Here is a 17,820-nt window from a genome sequence, read left to right as displayed (position 1 = left end):
GGTGGCGCAAAATAAGACCGTGCTGTGTGACTGTGAGGCCGAGCTCGACGAGGCAGATTTCCTGGTAGTACTGTATTCAATTCAATTCAATTTTATTTATATAGCGCCAATTCATGAAACACGTCATCTCGAGGCACTTTACAAAGTTAAAATCAATCATATTATACAGATTGGTCAAAAATTTCCTATATAAAAGAACCAGTTGATTGCTTCAAAGTCCCGACAAGCAGCATTCCCTCCTAGAGAAGCGTAGAGCCACAGGGAGAGTCGTCTGCATTGTCCATGGCTTTGCAGCAATTCCTCATACTGAGCAAGCATGAAGCGACAGTGGAAAGAAAAACCACCCATTAGCGGGAAGGAAAACCTCCAGCAGAAACGGGCTCAGTATGAACGGTCATCTGCCTCGACCGACTGGGGGTTACAGAAGACAGAGCAGAGACACAACAAGAGAGACAAAAAAGCACAGAAGCACACATTGATCCAGTAATCTGTTCTACATTAGATGGTAATAGCGGGTGATCTGTCTTCCCTGGATGTTGTAACACCTAACAGAATGTCAGACCAGGTGTACCTACTATGAAGAAAAAGAGAGAGAGCAAAAAGTTAAAAGCCGAAATGACAACAGTCATTACAATGTAATGCAATGCAAAACTGGAGAACAGTAGAAATCAGTAGAGTGAGAGAAATAGACCCTGATGTCCTCCAGTAGCCTAAGCCTATAGCAGCATAACTATAGAGGTAGCTCAGAGTAACATGAGCCACTCTAACTATAAGCTTTGTCAAAAAGGAAAGTATGCCACTGAATGAACACTGCATTAAAGTCATTTACTTTGTATGACTTTTGTCCATACCACAAAAATCCCACGAAACTGTTACTCATGGACCAACTGAACAAGGGAACTAATTGATTCAGAGAATTCTCTAAATCTATATTGAGTTCGGAAAAAATATATTGCAATGCAATGATGAATTTATATTTTACCCACCCTAATGGTAATGCCATAGCAAAGGTAACACACCCCATCCTAATTAAAATGTTACATCCTTCATGCCTGTGCAAATTCTCAGTTACCTGCGTCACGGCAACAGAAAATAGCCTTCCCTTACGGAAAAGAATTAGAAAAAAAAAAAAATGTATGCATTCCATCATCCTGAGTTTATGTTTCATATATTGCACATTATCTAAGACTTATATGATTTAGTCTTGAAAGTGACCACTTTCGACTTTATTTCATACAATATCATGTAATAATTTTCACAAGAATGATGTGAAAACTATGTATGTAAATAAGTAAACCCGATGTTAAATGTGTTTTCCATACATGTTCTGTGTATCTTTAGCTAAAAAATTATGGTAATTGCACAGTGCAGAAGTTGGCCAGAGGTTCTCTAATCAAAACTGAACTGAACTAAATGTCACTCATCCACTTTCCCACAGGCTTTCATGAAGCTTTAATGCAACTCAGATAGTTAAAGCATGTATGTACATACGTCTATTCAGGTCGTTTAATAATATGACAAATTAAATTACACATCAGTGAAGAAAATTTACATTTGATGTTGGAGCATTGTGAAATGTCTGTTATCAATATTTACCTATGCTGGTGAAAATGACAAAATAACAGTTCAGTGGTACAAGCATCACTATAATGAACTCGGGTTATGTGAAAAGATAACCAAGTATTGACATTTATTCTCAAAGATAATGTCTATTTATGTATTGTGTTGATCATCTGCCAAATTCTGAGTATTTCTCCAACAACGATGGAATGAATAGTCTTTTATGAAATACTTAAAATTATTCCAAAATATTTGGCATAACTAGTAAAGTTGGCAACAATAACAACAGTCAGCTGTCACCTGATTTTTCTGTACTCATGCATTTCCATGTAGTTTTCAGTTTGGTTGTAGTTTAGGTATATCTTACATTTGTGACACCATAACTATTTTCTGTTTCTTGCAGTAGTTTAGTTTAACTGGTGATTAGCCGGTCATATAAGTTTCATATAAAATTTTTCTACTATGGATATTGTTTGTGAAATTACTGTCATATAGTGTTCTGATAAATACCCAAACCATATAAGTTTAATTTTGTACCAATTTACTAACATTCTTGCATTTGGTTTCACTGACTGATGCGTTGGATACAAGTTTCAACTAAAATAAATACAAACTTTATAAAATTTATATATATATCTTTTCCATATGGGATAATTCAGAGAAAACCGGAATTTCGAACAGATTTTCTTAAAACGTTTTGTCACCTTTCCAGAAGTCTTGGTCAATTCTTCTGGCTCACACTTGCAGGTGGATCGCTGCTGTTTTTAAGCACATGGAGGCCCATCCTCATAGGCTCATTCCAATTCAGATGAAAATCAATGACCCACCGTCACTGTCCTGGGCCGTTAGAGGGTATTGCTCGAGGTGATTTGAGAATTTGGTCACCTGAATCCTGGTGAGTCATTTCTTTTCCAAATTAAATGATAAAAAAAATAAAAAAAGTTCAATGATCTGAGCTCACCCAGGTTGTCAAGTTATTCTGAAAGCAGGGCGGGCTGCTTTTCATTAGAGCTGCCTCAAGCATTAAAGCTAGAGTCTGCAATTTTTTCCGGAAGTTTCCCTAAGTCCCTTTTTGAATAACTGCGCATGCGCGAGACTGTCTTGCCACTCCTCAGGGAGATCGTATGAATGCGTTACGTGAGCGCGTCACAATGATTGGCATGTGGGGCAACCAATAGATAACATAATATTCCCAGAACTCGAGGGACAGAGGGGATTGAGAGCAGGAACAAAACTCAGACAAATCCCTGCACTTCGATGAGAAGAAGAGGAATTGGTCAGTTTTTACAGGCTTGCATCTCTCACAGAGATCGTTTTTTTTTTTTTTTTTTTTTTTTACTACAACCTCCCTTTTCTGAATACATAATGTATTGACTACTGTAAGGATGGAAGAACCATTTTACCCAGTATAATAAAGTGTTTCGGAACAGGATTACCCACTATAGCTTTAAGCATATCAAAGTGAAACAATTTTCATCGGTGCAGACAGGCTTTAGAATTTGTCAATGAATATATGACACCCTGCTTTAGCTCATGAGTTAACTGTGTATTGTTATGGTTGAGTTTTGGTTTGGCTTTGTTTTTCTGTTATTTTCATTTTTTCATCTCTTTTGGGTTAGGTTTGACTTTATTTATTGTTAGTTTTCAGTCATCAGTTATTTTCTGTCAATTTTCACTTCACCTCCTCAGCAGTCAGTCACACCTGATAATCATTTACCAGTCAATTAGCCAGAACCTGGTTCCATCTGTGAAGTGTTCTATTTAAACCTCCCTCTGCCTTCAGTTCAGCACTGGGCCGTCTTCAGTTATCCTCCTCTCCATGCCAGTCCCCGGTTTGCCTTGGAAGCTTTGTTTTGCTCCTGTTGTTAAGGTTAGTCCTGCCAGTCACTCTAAAGACTGTTTGTTCCTGGAGAGGTTCTGCTCTGTGTCCTGGTGTTTCCAGAGAACTGCTAACCTGACTAGCCACCCTGGAGAAGCTCAGCTCTGTGCCTTGGTGTCTCCAGAGGACTGCTAACCTGACTAGCCAACCTGGAGAAGCTCAGCTCTGTGCCTTGGTGTCTCCCAAGTTCTGCTAACCTGACTAGCCACCCTGGAGAAGCCCAGCTCTATGTCACGGTGTCTCCAGAGATCTGCTAACCGAGTGTGGTCTCTCTCTCCGGGCCGTCAGCTCCTGCCATCATCTACATCCCTGACCTTCTGCAGTCCTGAACCTCCGGTCTTCATCACTCACCACCCAGCATACTTCCTTCAATAAAGACTCAAACTTTTAGTTCCGTGTGTGCGTCCTGAGTTCATCGATGAACAAACCCTGACATGTATGTTATGATATCAAATGAAGACAATATACAGCAATAAAATGCAAGGTGCTTATGCAATAGTGTGGTAGTGTATAAGGAGCAGAGAGAATAGAGGTTCACACCTCATCTCATATGAGTGTGTGGGGGAAAAGTAAAAATTAGAACAGTGGTACTAGAACCAAAGCATGATCTAAATGTACAGAAAAGCCTAGACAAATTAATCCTGAGCATGGAGTCTAGAAACGTATCTGATTTTTTTTTTTCCCCCCCAAAGCTTTTAAATCTTGTTAGAGAGAAGCTAAATAACAAACAACTATCCCAAAATGTTTTGAGCTGTCACCTGATTTGAATTCTCCTGAATATATATTTGGCACATGAATTTTGAAAAAACAATGTTGTACCACGCTGAGATAACATGCTTATCAGTTTTGAACAAAGATGTTGACTAAGAGTCTGAGCAACATTAGCAGCAATGTCTTAAATCGAAAGAAGGACAAACAAACTTGCAGATTAAAACCTTTTCATTTAAATGTTCTCTGACATCTGCATTTCCAGGTGCACATATACCTGGTAAATCAGAGATCTGTGCCTTGTGGTGATTGTGCATTAAAAAAGCTTTTTGAGAATCATATATTGAGAGAGGCTTTTAGTGGCTCCTCGATCAACGGGAACATAAAGCATTTGTTCCAAGATCCTGTGGATGCTTCGTTTCTCTACAACTAAAGGTTCATTTTATTCTAATGCTATCTTGCTCCAGGTCCCCAGTTTGTACTTTCTTGGGAAAGTTAAAACAGCAGCACTGAGAGCAGTTATACAAGAAAAACTGTGTGGATGCTAGGGAACAATCATGAGAAGTTCTACTCAAATGTTAGCAGACTTCTCAAAACATGCAGTCACAATAAAAAGTAAACATTTCCTCCTTCCCAGTCCCAAGGTCTTCACCGTCAAAAAAACATTCTGCTCTTTACAGGTATTTAAATGAGGAAAATAAAACCAAGCATGAATTGAATTCAGTTTATTTATATAGCCCCAATTCACAACACATGTCATCTCAAGGCACTTTATAACACAAAACACAGTCAATTAAATCACACAGCCAGACTCTGAGCCAAGTAGATAGATTTGATATTGATCCTAATTAACAAACAATGCTGTCAAGTTTATTTTATTTTTTCAAACTGGTTAAAAAGTTTTCCATCTGAGGAAACCCAGCAGATTACGTTGAGTCATTGACTTGCAGCATTCACTTCTCCTGAAGGAGCATAGAGCCATCTGTCTTGACTTTGCAGCAATCCCTCATAACGACAATGCATTTAGCAACAGTGGAAAGGAAATCTCCCCTTTTAAAGGAAGAAACATCCAGCAGAACCAGAACCAGGCTCAGTATGAACGGCCATCTGCCACAACTTACTGGGGGTCGGATGAAATACAACACAAGAGATACTAATTTCGTCACTTATTGTACAAGAACGGGTCCAGATCCAGACCATGAATTGCTACCAGTAATAACTGCCAGTAGTGGTCCACTGTATGTCCTTATCAGTCTTTAACATAGTGGCGGATGAATTTTGGCCCGCACTTAAAACACTGTGTCAGTACAATAAAGTTTAGGATCTTTTATGTCTGCACAGCTTTCTTGCAGTCCCGCCACTTTAACATTTGAGTTAGGCAGCTGTTTTGACTTTGAATACGTCATTTTAAAAAATACTATTGTTTTCTGTCACAGTCATTCTACAGGAGATATTTTACTACATGGTCTGCTGAAAAATGTCACTCAAAGGTTTATTGGTTAGTGCACTTCTAATACAGTTAGACGTAGGGAAGAAACAACTAACCACACTGTGACTGATTATTGAAACGATCAACTTATTTCTCTAAAACACGCCATTTGCTGAAACCTCAAAGTAGAGCTGCTGCTTCTCTGCATAAAAAGGAGTGAATGGAGGTGGTTTGGGGATTTGATCAAGAAGCCCCCTGGGGCGCCTCCATTTGGGGAGGCAGAGCTCTCTGGAGGGACAATATGTCCCGTCTGGCCTGGGAACACTTTGCGATCCCTCAGAACGAGCTAGAGGATGTCGCTGGGGAGAGGGATGCCTGGGTTTCTCTCCTGGACCTGTTCCCCCTATGACCCAATCTCAGATAAGCACGACGACACCTGTGGTATCCTAGCGCAGCAGGTCTTGGTGATATCACAGTAAAATGGGCAAAAGTCTGGGCACCCCTCATGAACCCAGCAGGGATAGCCGTGGATGGTCTGGGCTATTTCTTTTTCCTCGCCATCAAGATCTCTGCCAACTGGCACCAGAAAATGCTATGATTGGGCTTTCTTCGTCTGGAAACAGATGCAAATAACGCCTTACAGACGCCGTCATGATGAACTGGTTGAACTCGCACAGCTGGCAATACAGCGATCTGATTGGCTGAGCAGAAAAACTCGAATCACGTGACCTCTTGGACCGGAGCGCTACAGTTTAGATTTTTTTATCGGCTATTACTTATTAATGTGCAAGTGAAAACGTGGGAACATTGGTGTTTTGAGATCACTGCTATGTGTAGCAACTTATCCTGGTGAAAGAAAGTTGCCTCCTGACAGTTCATACGAAAAGTCAAGGTGCAGATTCTGGCCCACGACCTAACATCCCAAGCTTTGAACATCTCCCAGAGCTCTGTTCAATCCATCACTGAACACGAAAAAGAGGATGTGGACCAGCTGCTGACCTACCAGGACATGGACGTTCACCTAAACTGACAGGCTGATACTCTGACCACATGAGACTAAATCACAATGTGTGGTGAAAAGCTAACACTAAACATAACCCTGAAAACATCATCCTTATATTTTCCTGTGGTAATGGCAGCTTCATGCTGAGAGGGCGCTGTTGTTCAAATGGGACAGAGAAGCTTCTCAGAGTTTATGGGAAAATGCAGGGAAATCCTGCATGCAGCGTATATTTATGCAAGAGCTCTGTGTTTACAATTTAAAGTGTAGAAACATTTCTTTCTCCAAACCATGTTTTAGCCCCCCAACTCTTTCTTTTTTTCAGTAAAACCTTTTCATGTCACTTCCCTCACGTTTGCCCTCCTCCTCCTGTTCTCCCACTTTCCATCTTCATGTCGCTACATCCCCCCCCCCCCCCCCCCCACCAACACAGTCCCCCTCTCCCCTCCGCTCTCTTCCCTCTTGTCTCTTTTCCTTTATGTCTAATTTGGCTCTGAGTCCTGAGGCTTTGTCAGAGCAAAGTGCTCCATCTGTGCTTCTCTGCTTTTCCATCTAATCTTCCGCTAGCATGCAAAGAGAGGAGGACCAATGGACAAGAGCTTTAAGTTATATAATGAGATCATGTGGAGATTACTGTTGTATATCAGCTATACCAAGTAGTTTATAGTGGCTTAGCTATGGAATGACCATTTGTCTGGCATGTTTCTGTCGGATGGATGGTAAAGGAACATTTGGAGGGATTGGAGCTCAGCATATTTAATTTTCAGATTAAAGTAGGGCTGGACGATATAGAAAAAAAGCATATTGATAAAATATAAATCATGTTGATCCATATCGATAATTATCCACAAATTCAAAACATATATTTTGAGTGCTGCCCTGGCCATTTTATGCTGTTGCTTAGTGTTACTTTTTAGATCCAGAACACACAAACACTGGATTAAAACTCAAACTCCTTTATTCAACCAACTTTTTACCAAAACTGCAAGTTTTTAAAAAAGAAAAAAGAACCTGTGCTCTCTGAACTCTTTGAAGGGGGTGAAGCTTGGTGACGGAGTATTTCTGGGTCTGCATTTGTGATTGGTTGGGCGGATGTAATAATTCAATTGAACTTTTTATTGACCCTTATTTTTTCCATCATCGATATACGTCTATCGATAAATATAAGAAGTTATTGAGTTATCGTCCAGCCCTACATTAAGGCAGAAGAAACAAGTAGTTACTTGTATTGGAAAAGCCTCTGTGGATACTGTGGTGTAGTGGAGCTGCCCTCCTTATACAGACACTAATGGGACATGTCCACTGAGCCATACTCTACTTCACTCCGTGCGCTTTGAGTTTTTTGACTGCAGTTTTTTTCTCTACCTGGCTGGATATTTTTCAATCCTGCTAGGGAGGTAGTACAGTGGTTGTTGAGTAGAGTAGGGCTCTTACGTGAGCAGACTGCTAGTCGCTGATTGGCCGTGAGTGTGGCCAGCCAGCCACCTCTGATTGGTCATAGGTGTGACCAGCCAGCCATCAGTAGAGGAGGTGGGGGGCAAATCAACCATGAGTTGCCGACTCTATAGTACGGAGAGGGAAGTACTGGATTCACTTCACTGAAAGCTGTGACGTTTAGTCTTTTTGTGGTTCAAAAAGTTGATCTAACCAGTGTTGTGTGTGTCCAGTAGAGGGCAGAGCTGCTGCTGCATGGGAGAGAGGCAGCGTGGAGCGAAGCCAAGGCTCCGGCATCCTGGGGCTGCTGAGGTTTCAAGAGTAAAGGCCTCTAAGAATAACAAGCCCTAAATTTTAAAAGAATTTTAACAGTTTGGAACAGATCAGTCTCTTCTGCAGTCTCTCTCTGACCCACAGTGCCATGTCAGAGCCTGGTCTATGATCCAGATATTTATCTAGTGGCTATATTTTATTTTTTAAGGCTTACAATTATATTATTTGTATTGTTTATTTATAATAATTTGTTTACATTTTTATTATACCATTTCTCAAATATTTCTTCTGAGTTAATGCAACACATTGTTGCTTTATAGCAGCAAAGAGCAAAACAGAAGGTGGGGCTTAAAGCCTCCGCCTTACCATATCTGTTGAAAACCGAAAGCGGTACAGTGGTGCGGGGTAGACTGGGGCCATGGAAAAGTCTCATAATAGTCCTCAATGGCGCTGTCTGGGATTAAATTCCCAGAGACTTTTGCCTCATACCTTGCACCTTAAGTCTCTCTGTAAATCACATCTCTGATCGCTTTCAATAAAACCCACTAGTGCTTCGAATGCTTTTTATCCAAGTCTACTAAACAACCATACGGTGAATGTGACTGAGTGGTTGGACAGAGATGAACATGATCAGTTCCCTTTGACCCGTGGGCACGCAACTCAAGTTTAAAAACAGCTAACAGATCTATTATCATGGGCGTGTGATGATCTCCTAGTATATGTGTGAAAACTCCCATCAATTAGCACCAACCCTGAATTTAGAGCTCCTTAGTGAAGGTCACCGTGTTGACTTCAGTCAATGGTGACAGTTTAGTTCAGCAGCTCAACAGTTACCACAATCTTAAGGCTTCGGGCTTGGAGAGGTGCTCACTTCTCACTGTTCTGGTCACTCATGTTTAGCACTTTGCTTGTCACAGTCTTTTTACCATTATTTTCTGAATTTCCTAAAGTATTATTATGCAACAAAGCAATATTGCTTAATAATGTCTGGTTATTTCACTTGTAGGGCTGGGCTATAAATGGATTTAATTAATTATTTGAAATGTAAAAATTTTTTTTTAGGATTTAATTTTCAGAAAATTTGGATTTATTTTGCCAATGCACTCATTGGGCTTTCATAACAAGAATAGCTTGTAATACTGAATATAAGTTTAGAAAAATATGTCAGAATATTGTAAAAAGAGGATTTTTTTTACCATAATATGAAGCAATTTGATTCACTCAATTAATTACTTATTTTTTTAAGTTTGTTTGAAGTTACACAAGTGAAGTGAAGTCTGTTCTTTGCTTATTTTGTAAAACCACTAGCAGTAAAGGTTTTGCTATATTTTCATTAACAATGGCAGAGCTGCCATCTTGTTTTACCATGTTTTACCACCATGACACAGCTTGTATTTAGTTACACTTTGAATTCAGGTCAACTCCCAGACAAAATGCTTAACATAAAAGCAATTTTTTTTTAAATATATATTTTTTTAATTTCTTAACAACAAAGAGGAAAAAAAAAGATTAGTTGGACTTGATATAATAAAATAGGAAAGATTTTATTTTTAAGCCATATTTCCCAGCCCTATTCACTAGTAATAAATATATTTCTGGATTTAATTCTGCATTTTTAAAGATGTTGATGATACCATTGGACAGGTTGATTATCAGTATGAGCAGGTAACATTGTTTCAAACAGCTGCTTTTAAAAGCAGCTGTTTGAATATTATCCTGAGGAGGTACCTCTGTTTTCTCTGTCTGGATGGATGCAGAGATCCCCGTGCATCTGCCGTGCACTGCTTTCCAACTGGCTGAACAAAACCTCCAGCTCTTTTCCCTAACTTGTAACGTAAACATACAAATTTGGCTGTTTTGTAATAATCCTGTTTGTAAAAAACACAAAAAGTCAAGAAGTGTCATCCATCATTCTCATCAAAATAAGGCTGTTTTAAAACCACAGCAGGCTAGGGGCTGTAAAGCAGCTGACTGCAGCCTCAACCAGAGCAGATAGGCCAACTAATGAGGCAGCTGATATCAGCTTTTTATACTGGCGCTATAAAAAGCAAAACAGCAAAAATGAATAATAATCTACACAATAAACAGGTTAACCAATAGGTTTAGCTGTTGATGCTTCTATACCCCCCCCCCCGAAATAATATTTATTAAATTAATGGTATGGATAAAATTATGGTGATGTTAAAAATCACTATTACACTGGTTTAGCAGAAGTGTAATTAACTGTTGCTTTTTTGGTTTGAAATAAAACCAATTAAATCCTGTTACACTTTTTAACAATTTTTTATGCAAAGATTGTGACTAAGTGGTATTTTTAATTAACATTCTCATGACACAAAACCTCAGACTATGCTGCCGTTGAGATGAAGACATCTTTATCACCACAACCCAACGCCGCTTCCCTTCCTCTTGCTCAGCACAGCTGGTCAGCTGGCTGAAAGAAGGCTACGACAGTTTTTGCTCGCTTACTAAAAACACAGATTTGACTGTGAAATATTGTTATAATGTTAATTTTGGCAGTATTTTTACTCAATATATGACAGAATGAAGATTTCCAATGCCTAGTCACACCAGCACAAAAAAATTCAAAAGTTAAAATAGACTTACTCTGTGTAAGGACAGAGAAGACTAACAGTAAATAGCACAGATTAGCTTCTCATTCCATCCACATATAATCCACAAACAGGGACAAGTGAGCAGAAGCAGCCATAATCAGTGTGAACCTCCTTCAGGTAGGCATGCTGAGCGGACGGTGTGGGATCATGCAACCCTGGACCTTGTGATGGGTCCACTCCAGGGGATCTACTGTACATTCAGCCCATATGATGCCTGCTGCTGTTTGAGCCAGCGTGGGGAATAAAAGTAGATTTGTGGGCAACACGGCAACATGGTCACTGCTACCATTTCCAGAGGGTGATTGCATCCAGATGTTGCATCATGTTGTTGTTTTGCTCTCAGCGGTGATTGTTAATGTGAGAGGCAGCACCAGGGAAGAAACATCTGTACTTTCTCTTCATAATATCCATGTAGTTGTGTTCACAGCTGTTTCCACGCTGTGGGCACACACAATGCATCACACCACTGTTGTTCAAGTACTCGTTTTCAATGTATATTTCTTCCACTGGTGTTGCTGTGATAAACCCGGTTATAAAACTTGGAAGAAGGGGGGGGGAAACAACAAAGAAATGTGTCTAAGAGTCCCCATGAGGATGTGCTCCAGTCTAAAACCAGCCTGTTGGTCAGGCTGACAACAAACCCAACTTGAACGTTGTGTCCTCCTGAGACAGAAACAGCGTAAAGGAGAGCTTTACTGCTCCTCACCTGCTTTCTGCGCCATCGTCTGCAGCCCCACGGCCAGCCCCAGCAGCACAGCCGCAAAGCACATCTGGATGGCGAACAACTCCTTTCGCTTTCTCCGCCTGGCTTTGCCCCTCCGCCGGTTCAGCATCCCTCCACCTCCGACGGCCGTCTCGGGCATCCCTTCAACCACCATGCGGTCCATGGCGCTCCTCTGTCGGCGAGCGTTCCGGCGAGGTCTCCGGTGGTGGTCCAAAGGTGGGAGGAGGTGAGACGGAGGCAGAGAGCTGTGCTGTGTGGGCAGAGAAGTTCTCCACAGGCGAACATATGACGGCATGTCGTTTGTCTCGTGAAGCTGACAACGCTGCGCGGAAGTAAACCACACGGGCGGAACTTTCAAGATAAAAGCTGTCAAGCTTAAAAATCACCTTTTCTGGGTTGTTGTTGCCAAGTAAAGAAAGAAATTCAGTTCAGTTGAAAACGGGCCCATAAGAGTACATAACAGATGGATATTGATTAATGGAACGAGTAATAAATAGCTTTATTATAATACTTATTGTGAACAAAAATGTGCACCATATGTTTTTAGATGTAGATGAAACCCCAGCAATAGAGATAGAGCTATCAAGTTCCAACGTAAACTTATTGTAATAACAATACCATTTTTATGCTTGAACAATATTTTATAATCTTATTACAATGTAACTTTTATTCATTTCTTAAATAAGATTCAGCCTCTTGCAGTATTTATTTGTAATAATCTATTGTGTGTTAAAAACATGTGGTTATAACATTCCATTTTCACATTTTATTATGATCTGTTTTGTTGTAAGAACATAAAATACTTTAGAATATACTTTGCTCACCAAGTTTGTGCACAAAAACAAGGAAATTGAATTCGGTTCCATTTTGCTCTAAGATGTAAAATTATTTGTATTATGTAGAATTATACATTTGTTGTGGAATCAAAAGGATTTTTAAAGAGAAACTGGCATAGAGTATTATAAAAAAAGAAGAAAAAGTGGCCTGTTGTGACACTGCCAAAGGAACACGTAAAAAACACCAGGAGGCATGCACAGAGAACTCATGTGACGTAAACACAGTACCATGGCGGGGATCAGTGCTTTAAGTGCGCCGGTATGCACCGGTACGCAGGACAGGTGTCATCGTGCCAAACGACTTATCCCCACCAGAATTTGTATCCCCTGCGTCGGGAGAGTGTTTGAAATCAATACAACTTTTAACCTCCAGCGTTGTGAAGTCTAAATATTTTAAACATCACATTCTAATAAAATTAAATAGATTTTTGAAACTCCTCATATTATTCTATTTTTAAAAGCGACATTTCTCGTTTTCTTAATATGGTTAATATCTTCATATGGTTCTTGGTTGAATTAAAATCTTATTAGATCTGATCATTTTGGCTGTACCTTTATTCAGTGTTCATTTGATCACACGTGAAATACGCTTTTTATGATCTATTCATGCAGGTCTAGCTACCAAAAAATTTAAATAAAAAAGACGAACAAGCAGACAGATGTAATGGACTCATGAAGGTGGATTTGTGATTTCAGCAGACAGACATGCGACAGGGGGCAACTTTCTTCCACCGGGATAAGTTGCTACACATAGCAGTGATCTCAAAACACCAATGTTCCCACGTTTTCACTTGCACATTAATAAGTTATAGCCGATAAAAAATGCCCCCCCCCCCACATGTAGAAATGAACAATAATACATGATTTGTGTTTCTCTTTTATTTCCAAAATAACTTCTCAACATTAATGTTTTGAAAACAATTGCAACAAGTTCAATTCAATTCAATTCAATTTTATTTATATAGCGTCAATTCATGAAACATGTCTTCTCAAGGCACTTTACAAAGTCAAGTTTAATCATATTATACAGATTGGGTCAGATTATACAGATTGGTCAAAAATTTCCTATATAAGGAAACCAGTTGATTGCATCAAAGTCCCGACAAGCAGCATTCACTCCTGGAGAAGCGTGGAGCCACAGGGAGAGTCGTCTGCATTGTACATGGCTTTGCTGCAATCCCTCATACTGAGCAAGCATGAAGCGACAGTGGGAAGAAAAACTCCCCATTAACGTGAAGGAAAACCTCTAGCAGAACCGGTCTCAGTGTGAACGGTCATCTGCCTCCACCGACTGGGGGTTACAGAAGACAAAGCAGAGACACAACAAGAGAGACAAAAAAGCACAGAAGCACACATTGATCCAGTAATCTGTTCTACATTAGATGGTAATAGCGGGTGATCTGTCTTCCCTGGATGATGTCACAGCTAACAGAACGCCAGACCAGGTGTACCTTCTATGAAGATAAAAGAGAGAGAACAGAAAGTTAAAGCAGAAATGACAACACGTAATGCATAATTGAAGAACAGTAGAACTCTATAGAGTGAGAAAATTAGATCCTGATGTCCTCCAGTAGCCTAAGCCTATAGCAGTAAAACTATAAAGGTAGCTCAGAGTAACATGAGCCACTCTAGTTATAAGCTTTGTCAAAAAGGAAACTTTTAAGATTAGTCTTAAAAGTAGACGGGGTGTCTGCCTCACGGACCAAATCTGGGAGTTGGTTCCACAGGAGAGGAGCCTGATAGCTAAAGGATCTGCCTCCCATTCTACTTTTAGAGACTCTAGGAACCACCAGCAGACCTGCAGTCTGAGAGCGAAGTGCTCTGTTAGGAACATATGGGGTAATCAGAGCTCTGATATATGATGGAGCTTGATTATTAAGGGCTTTATACGTTAGAAGAAGAATTTTAAATTCTATTCTTGATTTAACAGGAAGCCAATGAAGGGAAGCTAAAATTGGAGAAATATGATCCCGCTTGTTGATTTTCATCAGAACTCTTGCTGCAGCATTTTGGATCATCTGAAGGCTTTGAACTGCATTCTGTGGACTTCCTGATAGTAAAGAATTACAATAGTCCAGCCTTGAAGTAACAAATGCATGGACTAGTTTTTCAGCATCACTCCTGGACAGAATGTTTCTAATTTTAGTATGAGGAGAAATTAAAATCTGGAAAAACATTAAACTATTTTAATATCAACAACTCTGTTTTACCTACCAAGGAAGAAAATTACCAAAGACAATAGATTTTAAGTGGGATTAAAATGAGTGAGGGTTGTATACACACTAATTTCTCTCTGTTCTTGTCTTCTCTCAAACAAAACAGATCCACATTCCAGAGTCAAATCAGGCGCTGGGTTCTTGATACATTTGCCAGATGTTTCTACCAAGATAAGCATTGAAGAACAATATAAAGCTTTTATAACCCAAATTGCAGCATGTTTCATCACAGGCGCTTGTACATGAAATCACCCAACATGGTCCAGAAATTGATGAGCAGCAGCAGTAGCTGTCAGGAGCTTTCCGGACTATTTTTATTTTTAAAAGAAAAGCAAATAGGAAGGAAGACGTCACCACAGAGAATCAGATGAAACAATAATTTAAGTGAATATGTACTGAAGAGCGACAAGTTGCAGGAATGCAGTTACAGCCAGTTAGCAGACTGACTTCACACAGACAGTTTGGAGGCGAAAATTAAAAGATTTGCACAAAGTTTATTAAAATTTTTGCACAAAGACAGAGGAGACACATTTTGAGGTGATATCTATACAATAAAACACAGCATTCTGTTATTGGGCACCTCATATTTTAAGATATGACAGTCACCACAGTGAAGTTACTTTAAGGTTGGATATTCGTGCTTTAAAACAGGTGGACATGGACGTCGAATCCACAAATCTAAACTGAGACCAAACTCACTGCAGTATGACGGTGCACATACTCAGAATCCAAAACTGGAAAGTCTTCACTTCATTCCGGAGATCCAGCTGTCGGTTCAGGTTAATACTGGTATGGTTGAATACCCACTTGTGAAACTAAAGTTTTGGCTATCTTTTCATATTCAAAGAAGGCTTCTTCTTCCATGGCTGCAAGTAAATAGCTGGAAGTAACAATGTTCCTGGTTTTCAAGCGTTCCATTGTACCACTGTGCAGCCAAGACCTGAATCCCTACATGGCTATTGTTGGCTATCTGATAAATTCAGTTTTGACTGCATCAACACATTCTAAATTATTAGCTTTTACCTCACTTTTCGCTAGCATCTTTGCTGATTTAATCCACGGCTGTTTTCTTTTTTTTCCAAGTTGGGATGGCTGTTCGTGTCTCCTCCTAATATGAAAATATCAGATTGACCCTGTATGACATCATACCATGCCAGCTGGGGCCACAAGGGCGGCTACGTGCTGGTTCAGTGATGCGACTGAGTTTTATGGGGTAGAAAAGAAAAGTAAAACACAGACAACTGGCCAGTCCGGCTTGAAACAGAAAACAATAGTCTTCTAAACTGTTTGTACTGTACACAAGATTACATGTGCTATAATTTTTCAAATATGACCATCCAAAAAAAAAAAAAAAAAAAAAAAGGATAGGGGTCCTATCTTGCAGTGTGGTGCTAAGAAAAGCTTTCTTAGTGCCAAAGAGAGCCCAGAAGATATACTTTCAGAAGTGGAGCAATACTGCTTTTGGTATAGTGCTCCACTTGATATTTGGGCACAAAACTTTATTAGATATTATTTTGGGATCATCTCAAATTCAATTGAGACAGACACTGAAAGGTAAAAAAGAAAGGAAGGAAGAGAGCAATGAGAGGAAAAACATTAAAAGACGTAAAGAGTGACAAAAATAGAGCAGAGGAAAAATACAGTGCAAGACAACATCCTGGGAGTCTGATTCTACTCTTGTAGAAAGAGATATAGAAAGAACAAAACCAAAAGAAAATTTAACACAGGTACAAATAATTAACGTCTATGATGACATCACTGAAAAATACAGCATTATTTAATACAAGCTGTATTCAGCGCTAAAGCTAACTTTAGGTTTTATCTGTATAGAAACATCTGTGTGTGTTTGTGAGAGTTTGTTTGTATATGTAAAGCGTGTCCATAAGAAAATTGCTCAATACTGTTTGTGAGGACCCAAAGACAGCTCCTCCCTGTTCTGGAAACTGAGCGACCATGAAAGATCTACGTAGAGTGGTCATTGCCAGGAAGTCCCTGCCTTGACCATAGTTATTATTAAAGTGGCCACAAACAACTAGTATTCAAAGATTAACTATTTATATCTGTCTTTGATGTTTAAATTTTTTTTGTGGAGGACTCCCAGTCCCCTGTTTTTTTATTCTTCTATTACTTTTTATGTTTTGTTATTATCAGTAATTGTCATTATAACTATTTGCTAGGATTCATTGTATTTTTTATGTATGCCTTTTTTTGTTGCTGTTGTGTGTTTAATTTTTTTTGGAAGGAGTAGTGGTCTGTCCTGTTTACTTACACATAGCTCAATCCATCCATTCATCCATCCACTTTCTGACACGCTTATCCCTGTTGGGGTCATGAGAGATGCTGGTGCCTATCTCTATCATTCAATGGGTGAGAGGTGGGGTACACCCTGGACAGGTGGCCGGTCAATCGCAGGGCACACAGTGTGTGTGTGTGTGTTAAAGGATTGCCAACCATCTAAGGATGAAATTTAAATGTTCTGCCAGTGCCCCCAAGTGGCCAGATAATTATCAGCCAAACTATTTGGACAGTAAAGGATATCTTTTAAATTTCACTTTCAGATTAAAAATCCTGCCACATCCTGTTTAGTAAATTGTCTAATATAATGTTTCTGAAGCAGTGGTGCACAGATGGAGTTTACATAACACGTGGGAGCTTTTTGACATGTCCAAATAAAATCTGTGGAAGTATTAGTTTTCTGATTATAAGAAATTGAAATTATGAATGCTACAATAAAAGTTACAATAAAAATTATTTTTTCTTAAAGAATCATGTTGTCCAACGTTGTTGTTGTAAAGAAAGGCTGATAATTCTGTGATGGTGATTATTTTCTTTTTTTTTAAAAAAATAAATAAAACAACACTTAAATATTTCAGATCCTCACACAAATGATATTAGCTGATAAAGAAAACCTGATTTAATACTTTTTGCCCCATCTAGTGTGAAACTGTACATACAGCTTTCAAACATGGTGGTTGTAGCGTTATGGTCTGGGGCTGCTTTGCTGATTCGAGACCTGAATGACTTCCATCACTCATAAAATTCATCTGAGAAATTAAGTTCAAGCTCACTTTGTTAACGCATCATGGCACCAGAAAGTTCTCCTCTGAAAGGCTCAAAGGCAAAATTCATGTTTTGAAGTGGTTTAG

At 39.4% G+C, this 17,820-nt stretch overlaps 1 protein-coding gene across 1 annotated transcript in view; it reads right to left on the bottom strand.

Moving 5' to 3' along the window:
• slc24a3 (solute carrier family 24 member 3) overlaps nucleotides 1-11,930 on the bottom strand; it is a 107,756-nt gene extending 95,826 nt beyond the window's left edge. Inside the window, exon 1 of the mRNA XM_012854703.3 lies at nucleotides 11,605-11,930. Coding sequence (XP_012710157.2) covers nucleotides 11,605-11,917 — 313 coding nt within the window. The 5' untranslated portion in view covers nucleotides 11,918-11,930. The remainder of the gene's footprint in view (nucleotides 1-11,604) is intronic.
• Nucleotides 11,931-17,820: the final 5,890 nt, after the last annotated feature.

Source organism: Fundulus heteroclitus, unplaced genomic scaffold, assembly GCF_011125445.2.
Source record: "Fundulus heteroclitus isolate FHET01 unplaced genomic scaffold, MU-UCD_Fhet_4.1 scaffold_37, whole genome shotgun sequence".
In the NCBI taxonomy this organism is placed as follows: Eukaryota; Metazoa; Chordata; class Actinopteri; order Cyprinodontiformes; family Fundulidae; genus Fundulus; species Fundulus heteroclitus.
This window is presented reverse-complemented; position numbering and strand designations above follow the sequence as displayed.